Below are 18,502 nucleotides of genomic sequence, written 5' to 3'. Positions count from 1 at the left end.
AGTAGTGACAGAGAGCTTACTAATACCCATGCTGACTGGCCTCACTTTAAATTTCTTACCATAAATTTTCAATAGGCGTTTGCCAAATTGTAATCCTATTTCATCCCCCTACGGTTTGCCTCTCATTTCTCAAAGTTGTTATTTTATGTCTTCTTCTTTCCCCACTAACTGCCAATACCCTTTTCCCTCCCCCACAGTTGGCAGCTGACATGACCACATATTTCAGTGAGAAAGCAGAAGCAGTTAGAAAGGATGTTCTCATGTCAGATGATTAGTACCACCCTATCCCTGTGAATCTGGGCTCATCCTACAGATGGTCCCTGACTTACGGTAGTTCAACTTGTGATATTTTGACTTTATGTTGGTGAGAAAGGGTACCCATATGGCCATTTTTTTTTGCTTTCAATGTGGTGTTCAGTAAGTCACACAGATACGCTTTGATGAAATAGGCTTTTCATAAGATAATTTTGCTCAACTGTAGGCTAATGTTAGTGTTAGGAGCACATTTGACATATGGATTGGGCTCAGCTATGTAGGTTATGTGAAGTAAACACATTTTCAATTTAACGATGTTTTCAAAGTTATCTGGATGTAACCTCATCATAAGTTGAGGGGTTTCTGTATTGACTTTTGCTCCTTTGAGCCTGGGTGAAGTACCTGTGTCCCTAAAAAGGCCACCCAAGCTCTGTATCTGGCTCCTTCTCTTTCCTATCAACTTCACTCTTATGATTGTTCTTGTTATCTCCTGCACCCCCAATGAATCTCTTGCTTTGGTTCTTCCCATTAGTGTTTACATGTACTCTAGTATCTCACTATTTTGAAATAAGATTTCTCAACACCATAGCTCCCTAGCTACAGTTCCATTACTAAACTTCTTTACTTTTTGAGGGGTGTAGATGCTGGGGATGGAACCCAGGGCCTCATGCACGCTAGGCAAGTGCTCTACTGCTGAGCCACGCCCCAGCCTAAACTTCTCTCATGAGTTGCTGTCCTCATTTCCTTCCTTGTCATTTTCTCCTTAAGGAACCCCACTCAGATTTCCCATTCCATTGCTTGATCTTCTTGTGAAATCACTGTGATTTCTTGATTTCCAAATGCAGGGTTGCTGCTGCACTCCAATACTTGACCTCTCAGCAGCCTTTGGCATACTTTCTCTTCGCTTTTGGGATGCCCCATTCACCTACTTTTCCTTCTACCCCCACCTTATCTTTTCAGTATTCTTTGCTAGCTTCTCTTCCTCCCCTTGACCTCCAAATTTTGTCTGCCTTAGGGCTTGATCTAGGGATCTCATGTGGCTAGTTACATTCTCTCCATAGTTAATCTCTTCCAGCACTGTGGTGTTAGAGACCATCTCCCTACCACGAATGGAATAGTCATCCCAGTGAAGAGCTCTCCTGGGAGTTCCAGACCTGTCCCTCTAACTCCTACCTCTCCCTTCAAAGCTACTATTCATCTTCCAAACTTCCATTCCTGGTAAATGGCTCAAGGCCCAAACCTGGAGTGCTCTGTTTTTCCTTTGCGCTTAATGTTTGGTCCACTCACCCATTTCTAAATTTGTCTCCCATCCAGTCACATTTCTTGACTTTACAATGCTCATTGTAATTCTGGCTACCAGCAGTTCTCCCCCTGAATTCTCCCATAGATTCTCAACTCTGTTAGTCCCTTTCTAGTCCATTTTCCACACAGTGGCCAAAGTGATTTTCAGAAACATAAATTTGATCATGCTGTTCCTTTGCTTAAAGTCTTCAGCAATTTCTCATTGCACTTGGAATGGATTCCCAGCTCCTTGCCACACAGCCCACAAGGTTGGATGTGACTTGCCTCTGACCAACCCCTCCAGCCTCTTCTAGTGTCATCTTTCTCTCCTCCTTTCTTTCCTTTCCTTGAAAACACCAAGTTCATTCCTGCCTCCAGGCCTTGCTTTTGCTCTTCACTTTGTCTGGAACATTTTGCCCCCATATCTTCACATGACTGATTCTGTCTTGTCATTCAGGGCTCAGCTCAAATGTCAACTCAATTCAAATGATTATCCATTCCAAAATAGCCTGAGCAGGCATAATTACATTATTCTATTTAATTTTCTTTAGAGCATCCATTGCTTTCTGAAATTCCCTTGTTTGTTTATTTACCAGCTTACCGTTTGCCTTTCTGTCCCCCACCCCCACCACCCCCACATTCATATACTCCCACATGCTTATTCCGACACACGTAAGGACTGTGACGGCCAAGACCTTTTCTGTCTTGTTCACTCTTGAATAAGTACATGGCACTTAGTAGAGGCTCAATAAATATTTGGTGAAATGTAAATGAAAGTAAGAGGAGTCAATATTCCAAGTGTCAATCATGCTAGGGAGAAGTGGGCCCTGGAATGGGAAATAAACACTGATAAGGAGGAGTTCTCATGGGGGCCTTAGGGCCATGATTCAGAATTTACGGTTGGGGGAAGTCTGGTGTCTGTCACATGTCAGCAGGCTGGTGGAAGCAACTTGCTTCTGTTAGTTATAGCAGGACTGGAGCTAGGCAGAGAGGAAGGCAACTTGAGAAGCCCTTGAAAACAGACCTGGGCCTGTGAGCTCCAGTTTCAGTTCTGTGATTGCTGCATATAATTTCCTGCCATTATTTCTCCATAGTGTTTTCGAGGAAACATTATTACAAGTTGCAGCTGAGTCTTAATTGTTCTAGGTAGAAACAGCATGGGAATTTCTGTCACCTTGAGGAGTGGGAGAGGAGAGGGCCCTGGTTACAGTAACTGTGGGTTAAGGATTCCACAATCTGCAGAAGGTAGTGGAGGGAGGTTTGGGGATGAAGGACCAGAGGAGGCTAGAGGTAGAGGCAGGAGCATGGGCTGACAGGTGAGTTGCCAACAAGCTTTAGGAAGAACATCAGACAGGGAGATGAGGTATGGCTTTTATGTGGGTGAGGGTTCAGAGCATCAAAGTGCAGACTTTAAAGGAAATGCAACCTCCTTTGTATGCAAGGATTGGGAAGTCTGGAATACACATGTGACATGGATAAGGCTGTTTCTAAGGGTCCCTACAGAAACTGGGGAGAAAGCAGACATTTGTGGCTTGCTCAGTGAGCTTGGTTCAAAGTGAAAATTAGGCAAGGCTTGGGAAAACAACTATGGAGGATAGATAGTTCAGATGACAATAAGAGCAATCAATTTCAGATGTGGTGTGATTTCCTGGCTTCGAATCCCAATTTGACCATTTACAATGTGGGTTTGAGGAGTTATGGGTCTTTGTATGCCTCATGGTTTTGTGGTCCTACCTAGTAGGGTTGATGTGAGAATTAAATGAGATAATGTATGGATAGTATTTAGCACAGGGTTGGGTTCATAGGAAGCAAGACACACACATATAAGCTAGTTTTCTCTGATCTATGATTAAGTGCCCTGGGGAGCCATCAAGGAGAATTAAACAAGCTGTGAAAGGAGTTTTCCCACAGTGGCCTGATTGCACGTCAGGGCTCATCTATTTATCTGGAGAACACTAAACATGATTTTATATGCAGGGTAGACATTACCTTAATCATTCCATTGGTTCTCTTAGGCTCTGACCACTGTAGTAGCAAGGCCCGACCGTTCTCTTTCTGTTCCACTGTAAAGTTGCTCAGTTCACTTGGGGACGATTCTAAGGTTTGTATCAGTGTCCAGGGGCTTGAAACTTCTCCTGCATGGTTTACCGCCACCACACCAATGTGATATGTGGTGAAGGGTTCCAACCCAAACAGGTGTGCTTGATGGCTTGTTCCCTGCAAGAAAGTTGAAAGGTCAGTTTTCTTTCAGGAACTGACAATAATGGCTGGAAGCTCATTCTCTGAATCCCCTATACCTCCCCCCCCCAAAGCAGATCAGCAACAGGGACACAAATACTATAGCAGAGATTGGAACTATCACTAAGAAAATTATGTGAGGCTTTTTTTCTTGTCTTTGTTGAACACCCTGAATATATTAACTAATGTTATTTGATTTCAGATGCCCAGAAATTGCAGCTCAGATAGGATCCTTCCCTTTTCAGATTTTGTATCCCCCCCCACCCCCTGCCAAACTATGTTGCCTGAGATCAGTGCTATATCCCTCTGCAATGAAAATTAGTGGGTCCAAGTAGACTGGGATAATTGCCCACCAGGTTAATTTTGAGCATTTGGAGATTTAGTCAGAACAATCAAAATTCTCTAATCCCCAATGCTATTTGTTCATACAGGAGACTCTTGCCTTCTCCCTCATCTCTCTCTGTCATTCTTTTGGTATGCATTTATGTCTCACAAATTCCATAAAACTAACATACATAAAAAAACAATAACAAATCCATTGAACTATAAATGTAACAACACCCTTAGAGAGGCCTGCCGTTAATATGAATGTGAAAATATTCTCATTTTTTAGAAGCACTGTAACTAAAACCATGAAACACACCCAAAGAAGTTGTTACCTAGGCTTTGAGAATTAGGTTTTTGTTGATTTAAAGGACAAGAAAAAAGGGATAGCAGCATTAGGGTTATGGTTATGTTTTCTTTTCCCTGCTTGGAGAGAAACATTTAACATATTTTGCATAAATGAGAGCTAAGAATCTTAATGTTTTGAAAGGCCCTGGGGTCCTCTTTCCACATCTGGACTGGATGGATATGTCTCTTTAAGGTAGGAATTATGTCTGCAAGTGGGGTAGTAATGTGTGAATAGGTAAACACACACACACACACACACACACACACACATTAACATTGTCTGTTGTGTACCATACTCACTGGATGAGAATTATCATGAGCAGAAAAAAATGAAAAGTGTTTTAACCCAGAGGTGCCCTACCATTGAATCACATTCCCAGCTGTTTTTATGTTTTATTTTGAGACAGGGTCTCACTAAAGTTGCTTAGGTTCTCGCTAAGTTGCTGAGGCTACCCTCCAACTTCCTATCCTCCTGTCTTAGCCTCCAGAGTCATGGAGATTACAGGCACGTACCATGGCACCTGGCTGATAAGCAGATTGTGACTGAATTAGTAGGATATTTGAACTTAATAATATGTAATGTTGGCTTTGGTTTACTAAATGTTTGTGATAGTCTTCAATGTCTCCTTTATTTCATGTGTAAGGGAGGAGGAATGTGAGGTGGGGAAGAGGATATTATTTCTGGGAGCAAGAACATCAGGCATAGTTATATGTAAGGCAATTCTTAAGTTAAAGATATCCAAATTTCAGATAAAATCTAGAAGAAGGTGACAAAATCAAACTGAGTCATTTTCCAGATGAAATGATTATATAAAATCCAAAACACTGTAGAAATATTTTTTTTTTGATACTGTTCTCCTGAATTCTGGGTTATAGGTTTCAACCGTGTCAACATTTCTTAATATTAAACACAGGCAGAGAAAATACAATTTCCTTTATGTATCAAAAACTTGGAAAGTCAATTTTCCTATTTCAATAAGTCCCATTATGATATTACACGCTAACCTCTTGAAATCTTTTAATATTTAAACATTTACTAAGCGACCAGACTCTGAAACAAATTTTACAGAAATACTAATTTCTCTTTTTTAAAATATTAAAAGTTAGATCATTAATATTTAAAAACTTATTTCTCCACAACATTGGATTGATCTTTTAGATAAATATAGCACAGAACTCGAATGACCATAATGAATATTAAATCTGAAGATGCTACAAGTTCTGATTACAAACATTCTTTTCTGATAAATGATTCCTTTTCTGTGGAAATAGGGCAAACATGGGGGAGATTAATAATGCAAAAAAGAATAATTCTTTGTTCAGAATATTCAGTAATAGATGCCAAAAAAAGCATAAGCGCCAAAGCAAACTGTAATCACCTCTAACAGATTATATATAAAAAAGGTAGGCTGTCGGGGGACACTTAGAGATAGCTTTTGTCATAAGATACATGAAAAGCATGTGGACTATAAAGCAAAAACATATGTATATTGTCAATAGCAGCACCTGCTCAATTGCAGTTTATTTCAGAGCTGAGAATTCCATTCCGCCCCTAGATGGCAATACTATCAAACACTTTTGGTAACATGAGTACTTAATGATTAACAACCGGCATTCAGTCATCCAACACACTCCAGGCAACCATTAAAAAAATAACAAAACTGATTTCATTATAGATTCTTTTAATAAACATTTATGGCTCAGATCCTTGAAAGCAGAACTATTCAAAATGCCCTGGCCTCAAAACCTCCACCATCTAATGTAGAACATGACCTGCACATCTCATGAAGTTCACTCATGTCCAGCACAGAAAATGTTTAGAGAGGTACAGCCTTACAAAGGGTGATTACAACAATCGTGTTGCTTAATCGGGTCTGTATTTACCTTAAAAAAAAAAAAAGCAGAATTAATAACATATTGGGATATAAAGGAGAATTTCTGCATCATAAAATTATACTGAGGACAAGTTCTTATATTACATTAATTGATTATTCCTGAATCAAAGAAAGATTAGTAGAGTAAAAGAAACCAGAGGAAAGGAGGAGAGAAGGGAGAAGGGGAAAGACTGGGGAATGATATTTGCCAAATTATATTGTTATATTTTGTGCATGTGTGAATATGTAACAATGAATTCCCCCAGTATATACAACTATAATGCACCAATAAAAATATGGAAAAAATAAAAATAATATTATTTCTGAAGAACTACCAATACACACACACACACACAAACACACACACACACACACACTCTTAAATAGTTGTGCTTTTTGTCAATGATTAGTAATGGCCATATGAAAAAGTTAGGGAATTTAAAAGTGACAAAGCAATCCTTATCGATTTATTCATGCTCATTTTAGGAAGTCATTTGTAGTATTCTCTCCTGAATGGATACCCAACACCAGCGTTTGCTATTTTAGAATTCTACTGAAAAATCTGAATGCAATTCATTCTGTGAATCGGGTTGTGTCTTGACGATTTATTCAGCTACTTATTTTTCTTAAATTCAGAATTTTTGCTTGAGCAGTGTGGATTTTAACTATTTTGGATGCAGTTCTTTCATTAGAGATGTAGCATTCTGTCCCATTGACTAGGAAAAGTCATCATTGGAAAATATTTTCCTGAAGGGCCTGGTGGCCCACACCTTTGATCCCAGAGACTTGGGAAGCTGAGGCAGGAGGATTGCAAGTTCAAAGCCAGCCTCAGCAATTTAGTGAGACCCTGTATCTAAATAAAAAATAAAAAGGGCTGGGGATGTGGCTCAGTGGTTAAGCACCCCTGGGTTCAGTGCTCTTGATGTTGTTGAGCTGTTTTTTGTTATCTCTGACTTCCAGGCCACGAACTTGTATTTGTTTCCCTTTTGTATCTCTCCACCCCATGTCACCTCCATATCCTATTTACATTTTTAATTTAGAGCATATTTGTTGTTTTTGATAGGCAGCAGATGAAGAGGATAACATAAAGGAAACCAAGAGGAAACATTTTACCAGAGAGATAATCCTTTCCCTACGATTTAATATTTCTGATGAGATTTAGTCTCTTTTCTTTCTTACTTTTTGAACCTATATGCATGAGGGTCGGTCGGGACACAAATCAGTTCATCATTTTATGAGGCGTAAAGACAAGACTCTGGAACACTCTGGCAGTTGAGGTTCTGCTGGCAATTTGAACTACATTTTAACCTCTCAACTCTGCTCCTGGGGACACATGAAACTACTTGGAGTCTTCAGCAGTCTGACAATTTTACACCATCTCCTCTGATTATTTTTGACGACTTGAAGTGCCCCAAAGGTGGCCATGGGGTCAATAGGTTTATGTAGGTTGAAAATGATCAAAAATTACCATTGATCTGTAGCTGTCAATAAAAGGCTGCATGGGGATCTCCCTGCACAAATGTTTAAACTGCAGAAAGCTACCTAACTTAGTCATCTTTGAGTCTATTGATCTGATGATCCAGCAGTTTCCAGAGCTTTCCCTCTGGTCTTTGTGGTGCGTTTTCGCTAAACCCACTTACCTTAGCCCTTAAGCATCTTTTTACCCTGCTCCCAGTAATAAACCGAAACAGTGATGCATAGCCCTGCTGTGTTCATCAACAGAGAATTATGTGTGCTTATTACACGTTGGAAAGGGTTAATCTTCCTGGTCTCCATCAACTGCACTCTAAGCCAATGGGATTTCTTCTGCCTTTGCCTTTCATTTGCCATTCTCCTTTATCCTGGGCTCCTCATTCTAAAATGGATGAGTTTTGGTTTATAAATCCTGACCATCTTGGTGGTGGTGGTATTTTTTTTTTTAACCTCCTACTTATCATGAATGCCAAATCCCAGAACGTAAGTAATAAGGGACATCAAAATTTGCCTCTTTTTTTTTTTTTTGCACAAAGATAGCTTCAGACAATCTAGACTTAAACATATCAACCATTCAGATAGTTTGTCATAAGTTTTATTTTAACTTGACATTATGATAACATAAAGGGATAACTATAGAGAAGAGCCAGAGTTTTTGCTTTTTGTTACAAATAAAATGTGAGAAGCAGCTCTAGGTCTCATTTACTTTACCTACAAACTATGGATCTGGAGGGAATGCATTCTGTCAACTAGCTGACTTTTATATATTATAATGCTTACAAATCAACACAAAATATTTTTCTAAATGTTTGAAAGCCAGATAATTTGAGGTATGGATTCTGTAGGGCCATTTTTCTTTTTCATGTATAAAGTTAATATGTGTGTTCCTCAAAGATAGATCAACATATTTATTTCTAGTACCTATTTTGCAAAAATCAATCAGCCTTGATACGGAAATGATCTCTTTAACTATCCATCAACCAACTATCAAACTTGAATACTTACCCGTGGTTAAGTAAACATGGGAATTCCAAGACTGCAAGTGTAAACATTGTTAGAAAATTTTCACTAAGAACACATACACATTTTACCATAGCCTTCTCTGTCTACATAGATCTGAGCTGGTGGGACAAGCAGAAAAATGACATTGATCATTGATAACATAACAGACATGCAGATTTACTTCAGAATCAAGGATCAATCTGGAGCACAAGAAGGGAAAACAGAATACCCTTTAGGTTGATGGTCTCTTGTTTCATATGCCTGTAAAATGTGTTATGTGCTAGGTGGCATCACTAAGTGGTAAAGTGGAGCTGCCAAAATGGTTAGTGGAAATATGCATTTCTGGTCAAGAGCCCCATTCAACTCTGTAGACATTTTTGAGCATCTTGCATATCAAAGATGCTGTTGATGGAGACACAAAATGGAAAACACAGGCTCTTGATTCTAAAGAGCTTATAACTGGATAGAACCAATCAACAATGTACAGAGAAACACAATTCAGAGCATGATAGCACTATGGGAGCTAGGAAATTACTAAGAGGATAGTAATACTTTGGAAGGAAGGAAATGAAGATTTGGGGAAAACTTGAGGGATGGCATTTGATTCAGACTAGGAAAAATGTAGGTTTCGAGTAGATAAAATAGGTGAAGGATAGTAGAATGAAACAGACATTATTATTACTGTGTGTATATATGTGAATGCATGACCAATGTGATTCCCCAAACTGTATACTCAGAAAAATGAGATATTATATCCCATATGATTCAAATGTATGATATGTCAAGGTCATTGTACTGTCACGTGTAACTAATTAAAACAAATAAAAAAGTAGGTGAAGGATTGGAGGAAAGAACAGAAGGAAGAAAATGTAGAAAAAAATTGGGAAAGAGCTGGCAATTTAATATATTTCAAGTGTGGCAGGTATAAGAAAATAGTGGGGATTAAGGCTAGAAAGAGAACCGTAGCAGGATTGGAGAGAGAGCTATAAATGTCACCTTAAAAGTTTGTTGGGAAATAATAAGTGGCACTGGAAAAAAAAAAAGGAACTGATTATATGTAAAGAGCTTCCCAATATAATTTGAAAGAATGATGTTAGAACTTTTAAATTTTGCCTTAATGTGGTATAGACCATGGTCAGTGAATGATGAAATAATAAATCCACTAAGAATCAATTAATTAATTAATTAAATTGTTATTCAACCAAAAAGTTAGATTGTTATTTGTATAAAGGAAGGAAAGTATTTTCCTAGGAATAAGATTTTTAAAATTATTTATTATCTTATGTTCTATTTCAAAAATTCTTTAGAACCAGGTTTTCTTTTGATCTAAAAATAAAGTGGGAATTATGAAAACTGAACTGAAATTACTGCCCTTTGTCCTCACCACTATGCCCCTGAGCTGTTTTTTTTCCTAATAATGGGGACATGTTCACATGGAGCCACCCACATGCCTGCCTGGATCCTTGTACAGATCAAACATCTATGCAGCACCTAAAAATGTTATTCATATCACTTATGACTGGGAAACAGAATGAGGTTAGTTCAAAGGAGCACACAGGTCTAACATATTCTTAGCTCTGGATTCTAACTAATATTAGAAAGTCAATTTCAGAGATTACAAGAAAGTATAAGTGAACATCCTCTCTTTGGATGATTGTGACATATTTGACCGTAGCTGATCATTCAGGGGTCCTTTGTTATAACAATTGTAAATTTCAAACTTAAAATGTTAGGTTTGGCCGGGTGCAGTGGCACATGCCTGAAATCTCAGTAGCTCAGGAGGTTAAGGTAGGAGGATTGCGAGTTCAAAGCCAACCTCATCAACTTACCAAGGCCCTAAGCAACTCAGTGAGACTCTGTCTCTAAATAAAATATAAAAAAGGGCTGAGGATGTGGCTCAGTGGTCAAAGTGCCCTAGTACCAAAAAATAAAAATAAAAAACAAAACCAAAAAAGTTATGTTTGGAGTATTCTTATGTTAGTTTGTATGTACTTTAGTGTCTTTATTTAACAAATACCTATACGCAGAAAAAGGAATGATATGTGAAAAGGGAGGGCAGTACTTTCCCCTCACATTGGAACACATCATTCATTTCATAATGGAGGGTCAATGCAAAAAAGAAGAAGCTACTTACATTTCCTTTATAGGCAAATTGACTTTATCAATTTAATCAATAAAGTAACAGCTAGAGCCCTTGCAAAATGAACAATGATGCCTCAGTTACCATAAAAACATTGGTGGGAAAAAGAATGGTTTTGAAATGGCTCATTTTTCAATGGGGAAGAGGAAAAAAATTGAATTTGTGATAATTAAATTTTAAAGTGGCAAATCAGTCACACTAAATATTAAAAAGCAGTACTTCTGATCTATCAAAATTAAAAATGTGCATAGTCTATGGCCCAGCAATTCTACTCTGATAATCTATTTTGTGAGACTATTAACAAAACTGTAATAAAATGTAAAAAATATCTTCCAGCCATAGTATTTTATTTCTTCAATTCATGATTAAACACCTATTTATTGAGGACTTGCTATGTAATGGGAATCCTCCTGAACTCCGAAGGTATAGCAGAAATCACAGGAGGCAAGGTCACTACCTTATTTAATTTTGTATTATAATGCAGTCAAATGAGCAATATATAAAAAGAAAAAAAAAACAGTAAGAGAGAAAAATAGGAATTAAAAACTGCTATAAATTATGAAGAGAATAAGTCAAGGGATACACTAATTTTAGTGTTTGGGCTTAGGTGAGGGGAAAGAGTTGAGAGGGGAAGAGATCCTTGAGGAAGTTACCTTAGGCAAGAAAGACGAAGAACCCAGTCATGTGAAGAATCAGGGGAGAAACTTTTAGGCCAAGGAAGAGCCTGAAGCTCTAAGGTGGGAACAAACTTGGGATCTTGTTGCCAGGAAGGAGCTGGTGTAGCTGAAACCCCAGAGTGAGAAGGAGAATGGATGAGTAGAGGTCACAGTGATGGGCAGGAGGCAGATGGTATGAGTCCTGTAGGCCAAGATAGAGCCTTAGAGTCTGATTCCAGGTTCAAGGAAAAATTATTGAAGGCCTTTAAGCAAGGGAGTGACTTCATTCCATTTAGGCTTTAAAGAGATCCTTCGGGTTGCTCTGTGAAGAATGTATATTGGCAATTGTATAAATCTGCTCCGGCTGTCAAAGCAAAATGCCTCAGACTGAGTGATTTAAAAAGCAGAAGATTATTTTCTCACAGTTCTGGAGTCTGGAAGTCCAAGATCAGGGTAAGTCAGGGCTGGTTTCTGGTAAATTCTCACTGCTTGCCTTGTGCCTAGGCAGCTGCCTTCAAATGGCCTCATCTCTGTGTATATACAGAGAGGAAGAGAGAACTCTGGTGTCACCAATCCTCTTCTTATAGGAACACCAATCCAATTGATCAGGGCCCTACCCCTCTGGCTTTATTTAATCTCTATCATCGCCTTGAAGGTCCTGTCTCTAAACACAGTCACATTGCGGGTTGGGGCTCCGACATATGAATTTATAGGGGGGTGAACATAATTCAGTTCATGACAGAGATCAAGAAAGGGAGCAGGAAACATTAACGGGCCATTGCAAAAGTTCAAAAAGCAGTGATATGACCCTTATTCCTATAATAGGTTCCCTTCCTCCAAGCCCAAAGTGTTTGGTTTCCCTGGTTGGAATGTGTCTAATGTATTTACCAAAGCTGCTTCACCACCAATCTATTTTCCCCTCCCTGCCTCCCTGCCTCCCTCCCTCCCTTCTTTCCTTTCTTTCTCTCTCCCTTTCTTTCTTCCTTCCTCCCCCTCTCCCTCCCTCCTTTTTCCCCTCTTTCTTTTCCAATTGATGAAATTCTATCCTTTCAGCTGTTTGGTTCAAAAACTTTGGATTCATGTTCTCTTTCTCTTATATCTACATCTAGTCTTAAGTGAAAGTGTAAGATTTATTTAACTTCAAAAAATGCAGAATCCTCCCAGTTCTCACCACCTCTACTACTACCAGCCTGATCCAAGCCATTCTCTTCCACTTATGCCACGGAGATAGCCTCCTTAACAGGTCTCCCTATTTTTAGACTAGAATCTCATTTCTAGTTGAAACATAAATCAGCTCATGTCACTCCTTGGCTCAAAATTCTGTAGTGGCTCCCCAGTTCATTCATAGTAAAAACCTTTTCTTCCTGCCCACACTGGCATTTCCCTTCTGACATCATTTACTACCATTCTCTGCTATGCAAACTACAGGCAGCCACGCATTTCTAGCTGTTGTTCTTCAAACACGCTGAACAAGCTCCTGCCTTGAGGCCTCTGTGTGGATGTTTACTTTGTCTGCAACTTACATTACCCACAGTCTGCATGGGTAACTGCACATCATTGTTGCAAAGAACCACTCATATTTAAAATTGTAAGTTGCCTACTCTCTTCTTTGCATCTCCCAGTTTTAATTACCTTTACCTTGTTATATATGTATGTATGAGCATATATATATATATATATATATATATATATATATATATACATATATATGGCTTTATTTAATATACATTATATATATTATATATATATATATATATATATATATATATATATAGAGAGAGAGAGAGAGAGAGAGAGAGAGAGAGAGAGATGTATACACACACACACACACACACACACACACACACGTACGTTTCCAAGCACTCATCACTTTCAACATACCACATAATGTGTTTATTATGAATATTGCTCATCGTCTGTCTCTCTTCACCAGAATGGAAGCTGTCCTGGGGCAGGTGCCTGCATTGTCTCTGCTATGTCTCCCATAACTCTAATTGTGGCTGGTATAGGGTTAGTGCTCAAAAACCATGTGTGCTATCAATGAATATGGACAGAATTTAAACTGCAGGGATGGGGTAAAGAAGAGAGTATATATAAAATGAAGAAGAGAATCTAAAGAAAGATGATGAACAACTATGACAGATGCCCTCTATTTATTATCATACTTGTAATCCTAAGCACTGCAAGGCAAGGCTTAAAAGGAGGTATGTGGCACAGGTTATTAACACTGAACATCCATTTATTTCCCCTCTACAATCTGCAGTTTCCCGGCACATTGATAGGAGCTATGCGGCTAACACTTGTTAGTGGGATGTGGGCAGAATGGGTGAAGCAACTTTCAGTTCTGGACCTTAGACACATTTTGCGGAACTCTCCAGTCTGCTCTTCCCTTATCTGGGATATAATTGGAGAAGGGCAGTTAGACTCACCTATGGCTTTTTCCAATTTTGTCCTATTAAGCACTGAGACTTGGAGTTTTATTTATTGAAATAGACTGTCCTACCCTATCTTATCCTATCAGGACTAATACAAGGTCTATGAATTTTGAAGTGTAAGAAACAGAGTTATTGACGACCCACACATTCTGATAAATTTAAAAATATACTGAGTTCAACAATGTTAGGATAAAACACAGAAGTCAATCATATTATCCAATAAAAATATGATGTCCAGACTTTAAAACTTACAATCTACAGTTATAGGAAAGGTGGAAATTGGCACAGTCTATATTCCACTCAAGAATATTCAGTTATGAGGAACAGAAACTCACTTTGACACGTTTTAAAATAAAAGAGAAAGTGAAAGCCCAGAACCCAAGCACATAAAATATAGTTCTGTTTTCCTTGAAACTGGAAAACTGTCAAAACTTAAAGCGTTTTTCTCTTGGTCTCTCAAGAGCTGCAAGATACTTCTGTTTCCCTTTCTTTGAAGTTGTTTTCTTTCTTTCTTTGCTGGCCAGCATGGCTATCAATTCCCAGTCTCAACACCTTACAGCTGTGGTATCATAATCATCTGACCCCCATCTCTGTTTCTTCGTAGAGGAGCTGATTGGTTGTTTACTAGCCAATGGATTTGTTGGCCTTGGGTCAGTTGTTGCTTAAGATAGAAGGGTCAAATGATAGAGACTGGTGTCCCTAGGTTTCTTTTCTTGGCACAAATTATAAATGATGATAGATATCAGTTAGAGGATAGAGTGGTTATCTTCAAAAGCAAACTTCAGATTCAGTCCCTATCTTTGATATTAGATGACAAAATGGCCAAGAATTATTTCTGTGGTTGTCTCTGAAAAGATCTATTTCTTACACTCTAAGTCTGGTTATTGGTCAGACTACCACTGGATCTCTTAGACTGAGATAGTCCCGAAGCCTTTACGTGAAATGAATGCTGCAGAATCAAACACTTTAATGTTTAAATCTCAGTATCAGGGGAACTTCAAGTTTTTTGGGCTACTCTATTTTCTGTAATCTCACTTCTGCTTTTACATGAGAGATCCTTGTCTGGCTTTTCAATTTTTTTTTTTTTCAAGGAAAGAGAATTAGGGTACCTTCAGATAGAGATAGCTAATTGCCCTTAAACTTCTGAACTCTATTCAAACATCATTTTACTGACCCACTAGATTCTACTAGATCCTATTTAATTGCCAGAGTTAATGTAAGAATCACATTCTGATTTCTCCAATTTGGAAGTCTGGGGGATGACAAAGCCTAGATCTGGTCAGGAGGCACTTGTGGTTTGGACTGCCAGTCCTCCTCTGCAAGGGCTCCTAAAGCCTGCCCCTCCAAGCACGTCCTCTGCCACTCCAGGCCTTGCCCTTGTCATTGCACCATATGTCCTAGCTTCTTGACTCCAAGGGACCAGTTACAGCCTGCTCTTCAATGCGGTCTTGCTTTTTCCTCACAATTTTCCTTTTTCTTGGAACGTCTTTCCGTGCCTGGCAACTTTCAACCATTCTTAAAAACACGAACTTAATGTCACCTCCATTTGGAAGAGTTTCATGATTCCCCAGACAGAATTACTTGCTTCTCTTCTTTGCTTTTCTGTTGTTTATGGCAGTTTTGCATTAGAGTGATCTGTTTACCTGTCTTTTCTCCCCACCAGACCTTGAACTCTTAGAGGACAGGGATTAGGGATACAAAATGTGTGTGGCACCATATGGGTGCTCAATGGATGTCTGCTGAATGAATAAATTATCTTTTATTTAAATACATTATCTTATTGGCAATATGCTAGCTGTTTTAAAAGAAATTATCATGGCATATAACTAATTTTTTTGAATCCAGAATTCCATCTATTTAAAAACAATGTCACTTAAAAAAAAAGCTATTTTATATACCCCTTAGAAAGAAAAACATACTTTTAATTGAATGAGAATACAATGCTTTTTTTATCACTTAAGATTTTTTTTTGTTTCTATTTGTTGAAGAATGCCTTTAGATTTGTATGGACATAAGTTTTTCTTTCTTTTTAAAAATTTGTATACGATATGGCTGTTTCTGTGCTACTTTGTATATATAATAGCTTTTCATTTAAATGCCAAATCATAGTGTACTCTTTTATTTAAAGTGGCAATTAACCTCAACATGTGTAGTTGCCAACAATGCACATAACTGAATTGATGAGAATGTGATCAGCAGTGGTCAAGTTGGTGCAGGCATAGGAAATAACAAGTACGGAGCAACTGCCACCTACAAAGGATGTGAGATTGTTAGAGGCGTGCGATTTCAGAGACAGGGAAATGTGAAAAAAAAAATGTTCATCTTAAAAATCAATGAGGCTTCCTTTCTGTTTTCGGACTATGCTTTCAGAATATAAAAGACTCTCTTGTGGTAAACAGCCAGTGCATAACTTTTAGTTCACATATTCTAGCAAAGTGAACTGACATATTTTTGGTCATAACATTCTTGGGACCAAAGAGCTGAAGTTGGTTTAGTTAAGAGGCAGCCAAAACACACTGCTACCCTGGCTGTCCTGGGACAGACAAGGCACAAATAAAAATCCAGACCCAAGAACTCACAAATGATGTTATAAGAATGGTAACAAAGGAGATGTTCAGGGCTTTGGCTCTGCACATATAACTAACTGTTCTCAAAGACATCTGACCACTATATTCAGTGACTGATGCTGCTATTCTCAAAATTATCCTCAGTATAAGTTCTTTATCCTTTTACTTCTTCTCCTAAAGAGCATCTTAAGGGTTATTACAGTGAGTGCTTTTCAAGTACTTTATGTATATTAAATTGTTTAAGCCTTAAAACAACCTCACAAGGCAGACAGTATTATTACCCTCATTTTTCAGATAAGGAAATGGATGAAAAGATAGTTGAAGCAAATTGTCCATGGTCATATAGTTATAAGGGGCAGAACCAGGATTTGACCGGAGGCATTCAGAATGGAGTACTGTGCTCATAACTTTGAAGGTATGTTGGATATTGCATTGGATTGCTCTCACCACCCCCACTAACACCACCAGATTTTGAGAGGAGAAGCCATTGGGTAAGTACCATTTTTTTTTTTTTTAGTAAAGATAGCTTCTCATATCTTTCTTTCAGAGAACAAAGAAAGGCTTCCCTGTGCTATTTGACCTAGACCTGCCTATTGCTTTGCTTTCAGGGGAATCAGTATGAATTTTACATATATATATATATATATATATATATATATATATAGAGAGAGAGAGAGAGAGAGAGAGAGAGAGAGAGAGAGAAAGAGAGAGAGAGAGATTGCTTTTCTAATGAAAACAACTCTAATAATTTGGCTACAAGTCAGGAAAAGCATACATTATAAGACAAAACTATAATGACAGTTAAGGCTAACAGAAAAGCTGTTGCAAAGATAGATCTCTGAGAAACTTGTGAAATTCACTTGTACCGGGCTCCAAAGGGGTTAACTGGTTTGGAGTAATCATAACTCAGGTGGTTGGGTAGACATTGATAGCACACGAAAGCAGTTGTGGCATGATATTGAGTTGTTGCTTGGAAAAAAATTTTAATATAATAGGATTTAAATTTCCTTTTTTCTTTGGATTTTTCAGTTAATATTGGAATTAAATTAAAGCATTAAGTCAACCAGCTTAGCGCAAAGCAAATTATGTCAGGTTCAGCATTGAGAGCTTCGTTATGGAATATCTATTGACTCAAGCTTATTAACTTGTAAATCCTCTAGTTTTAGATTATGATCTATTGATTATCTGCTTTTATTTGCGTTTTAAATGAATAAACAAAAAGAAATGATCATGGTTTAGTCATTACACCTTAAGAGAAAATGTACTTAAGCTAAGCATACTTAATTAAAAATAAAAACAACATTTATTTGTTCTGAGAACTAGAAGTTGTGGCTCTTATTTTCATCCAGGCAGATCAAAGATTGTTTTTAACCTCACACAATCATTTTTTACTAGACTTTTGGGCAAAATAGGAAAAGAAATTCTGATTGAGGACAGAAAGTGTGCTATGAGTGTGGCATTGGAGTACATTATTAATTTTTCTAGAATCTAGTATTTTGCTTGTTTCATCTTAGCAAAAAGGCAAAAATGAACTCCTGTCTCATGTGCAAGGTTTGTTCCTTCCCAGGAAGTCCTGTGACTAATGTCTGGGAAGAAGGCAATCTCTGAGCATCCAGCAGATGACTTAGAAGACCTGATTTCAAGTCTTGGCTCTATCACTACAGAGATTCTAGGCAAATTGGTTTCTTTTTCTGAGTCTCTATTTATAATAGCTAATATCTTTCTCATGAGTTTTCTGAGGACCAGATGGCTTTTGTGAAAATACCTGGCACATAGTTGGCACTCAAGAAGAGTACTCTGCATCTGACCTTTGCTAATAGGAGCAGCTAAGGAAACATGGAGGTCCATTCATTCCCAAGGGCAAGAGTTTAAATTCAGTTTTACGCTTTCTTTAATGTTCTTAGCAAAG

At 38.1% G+C, this 18,502-nt stretch overlaps 1 protein-coding gene across 1 annotated transcript in view; it reads right to left on the bottom strand.

Annotated features, from left to right (window-relative positions):
* Ush2a (usherin) overlaps positions 1-18,502 on the bottom strand; it is a 748,724-nt gene that overhangs the window by 56,871 nt on the left and 673,351 nt on the right. Inside the window, exon 61 of the mRNA XM_026388000.2 lies at positions 3,526-3,753. Coding sequence (XP_026243785.2) covers positions 3,526-3,753 — 228 coding nt within the window. The remainder of the gene's footprint in view (positions 1-3,525; positions 3,754-18,502) is intronic.

This window comes from Urocitellus parryii, chromosome 9 (assembly GCF_045843805.1).
Source record: "Urocitellus parryii isolate mUroPar1 chromosome 9, mUroPar1.hap1, whole genome shotgun sequence".
Classification (NCBI taxonomy): Eukaryota; Metazoa; Chordata; class Mammalia; order Rodentia; family Sciuridae; genus Urocitellus; species Urocitellus parryii.
This window is presented reverse-complemented; position numbering and strand designations above follow the sequence as displayed.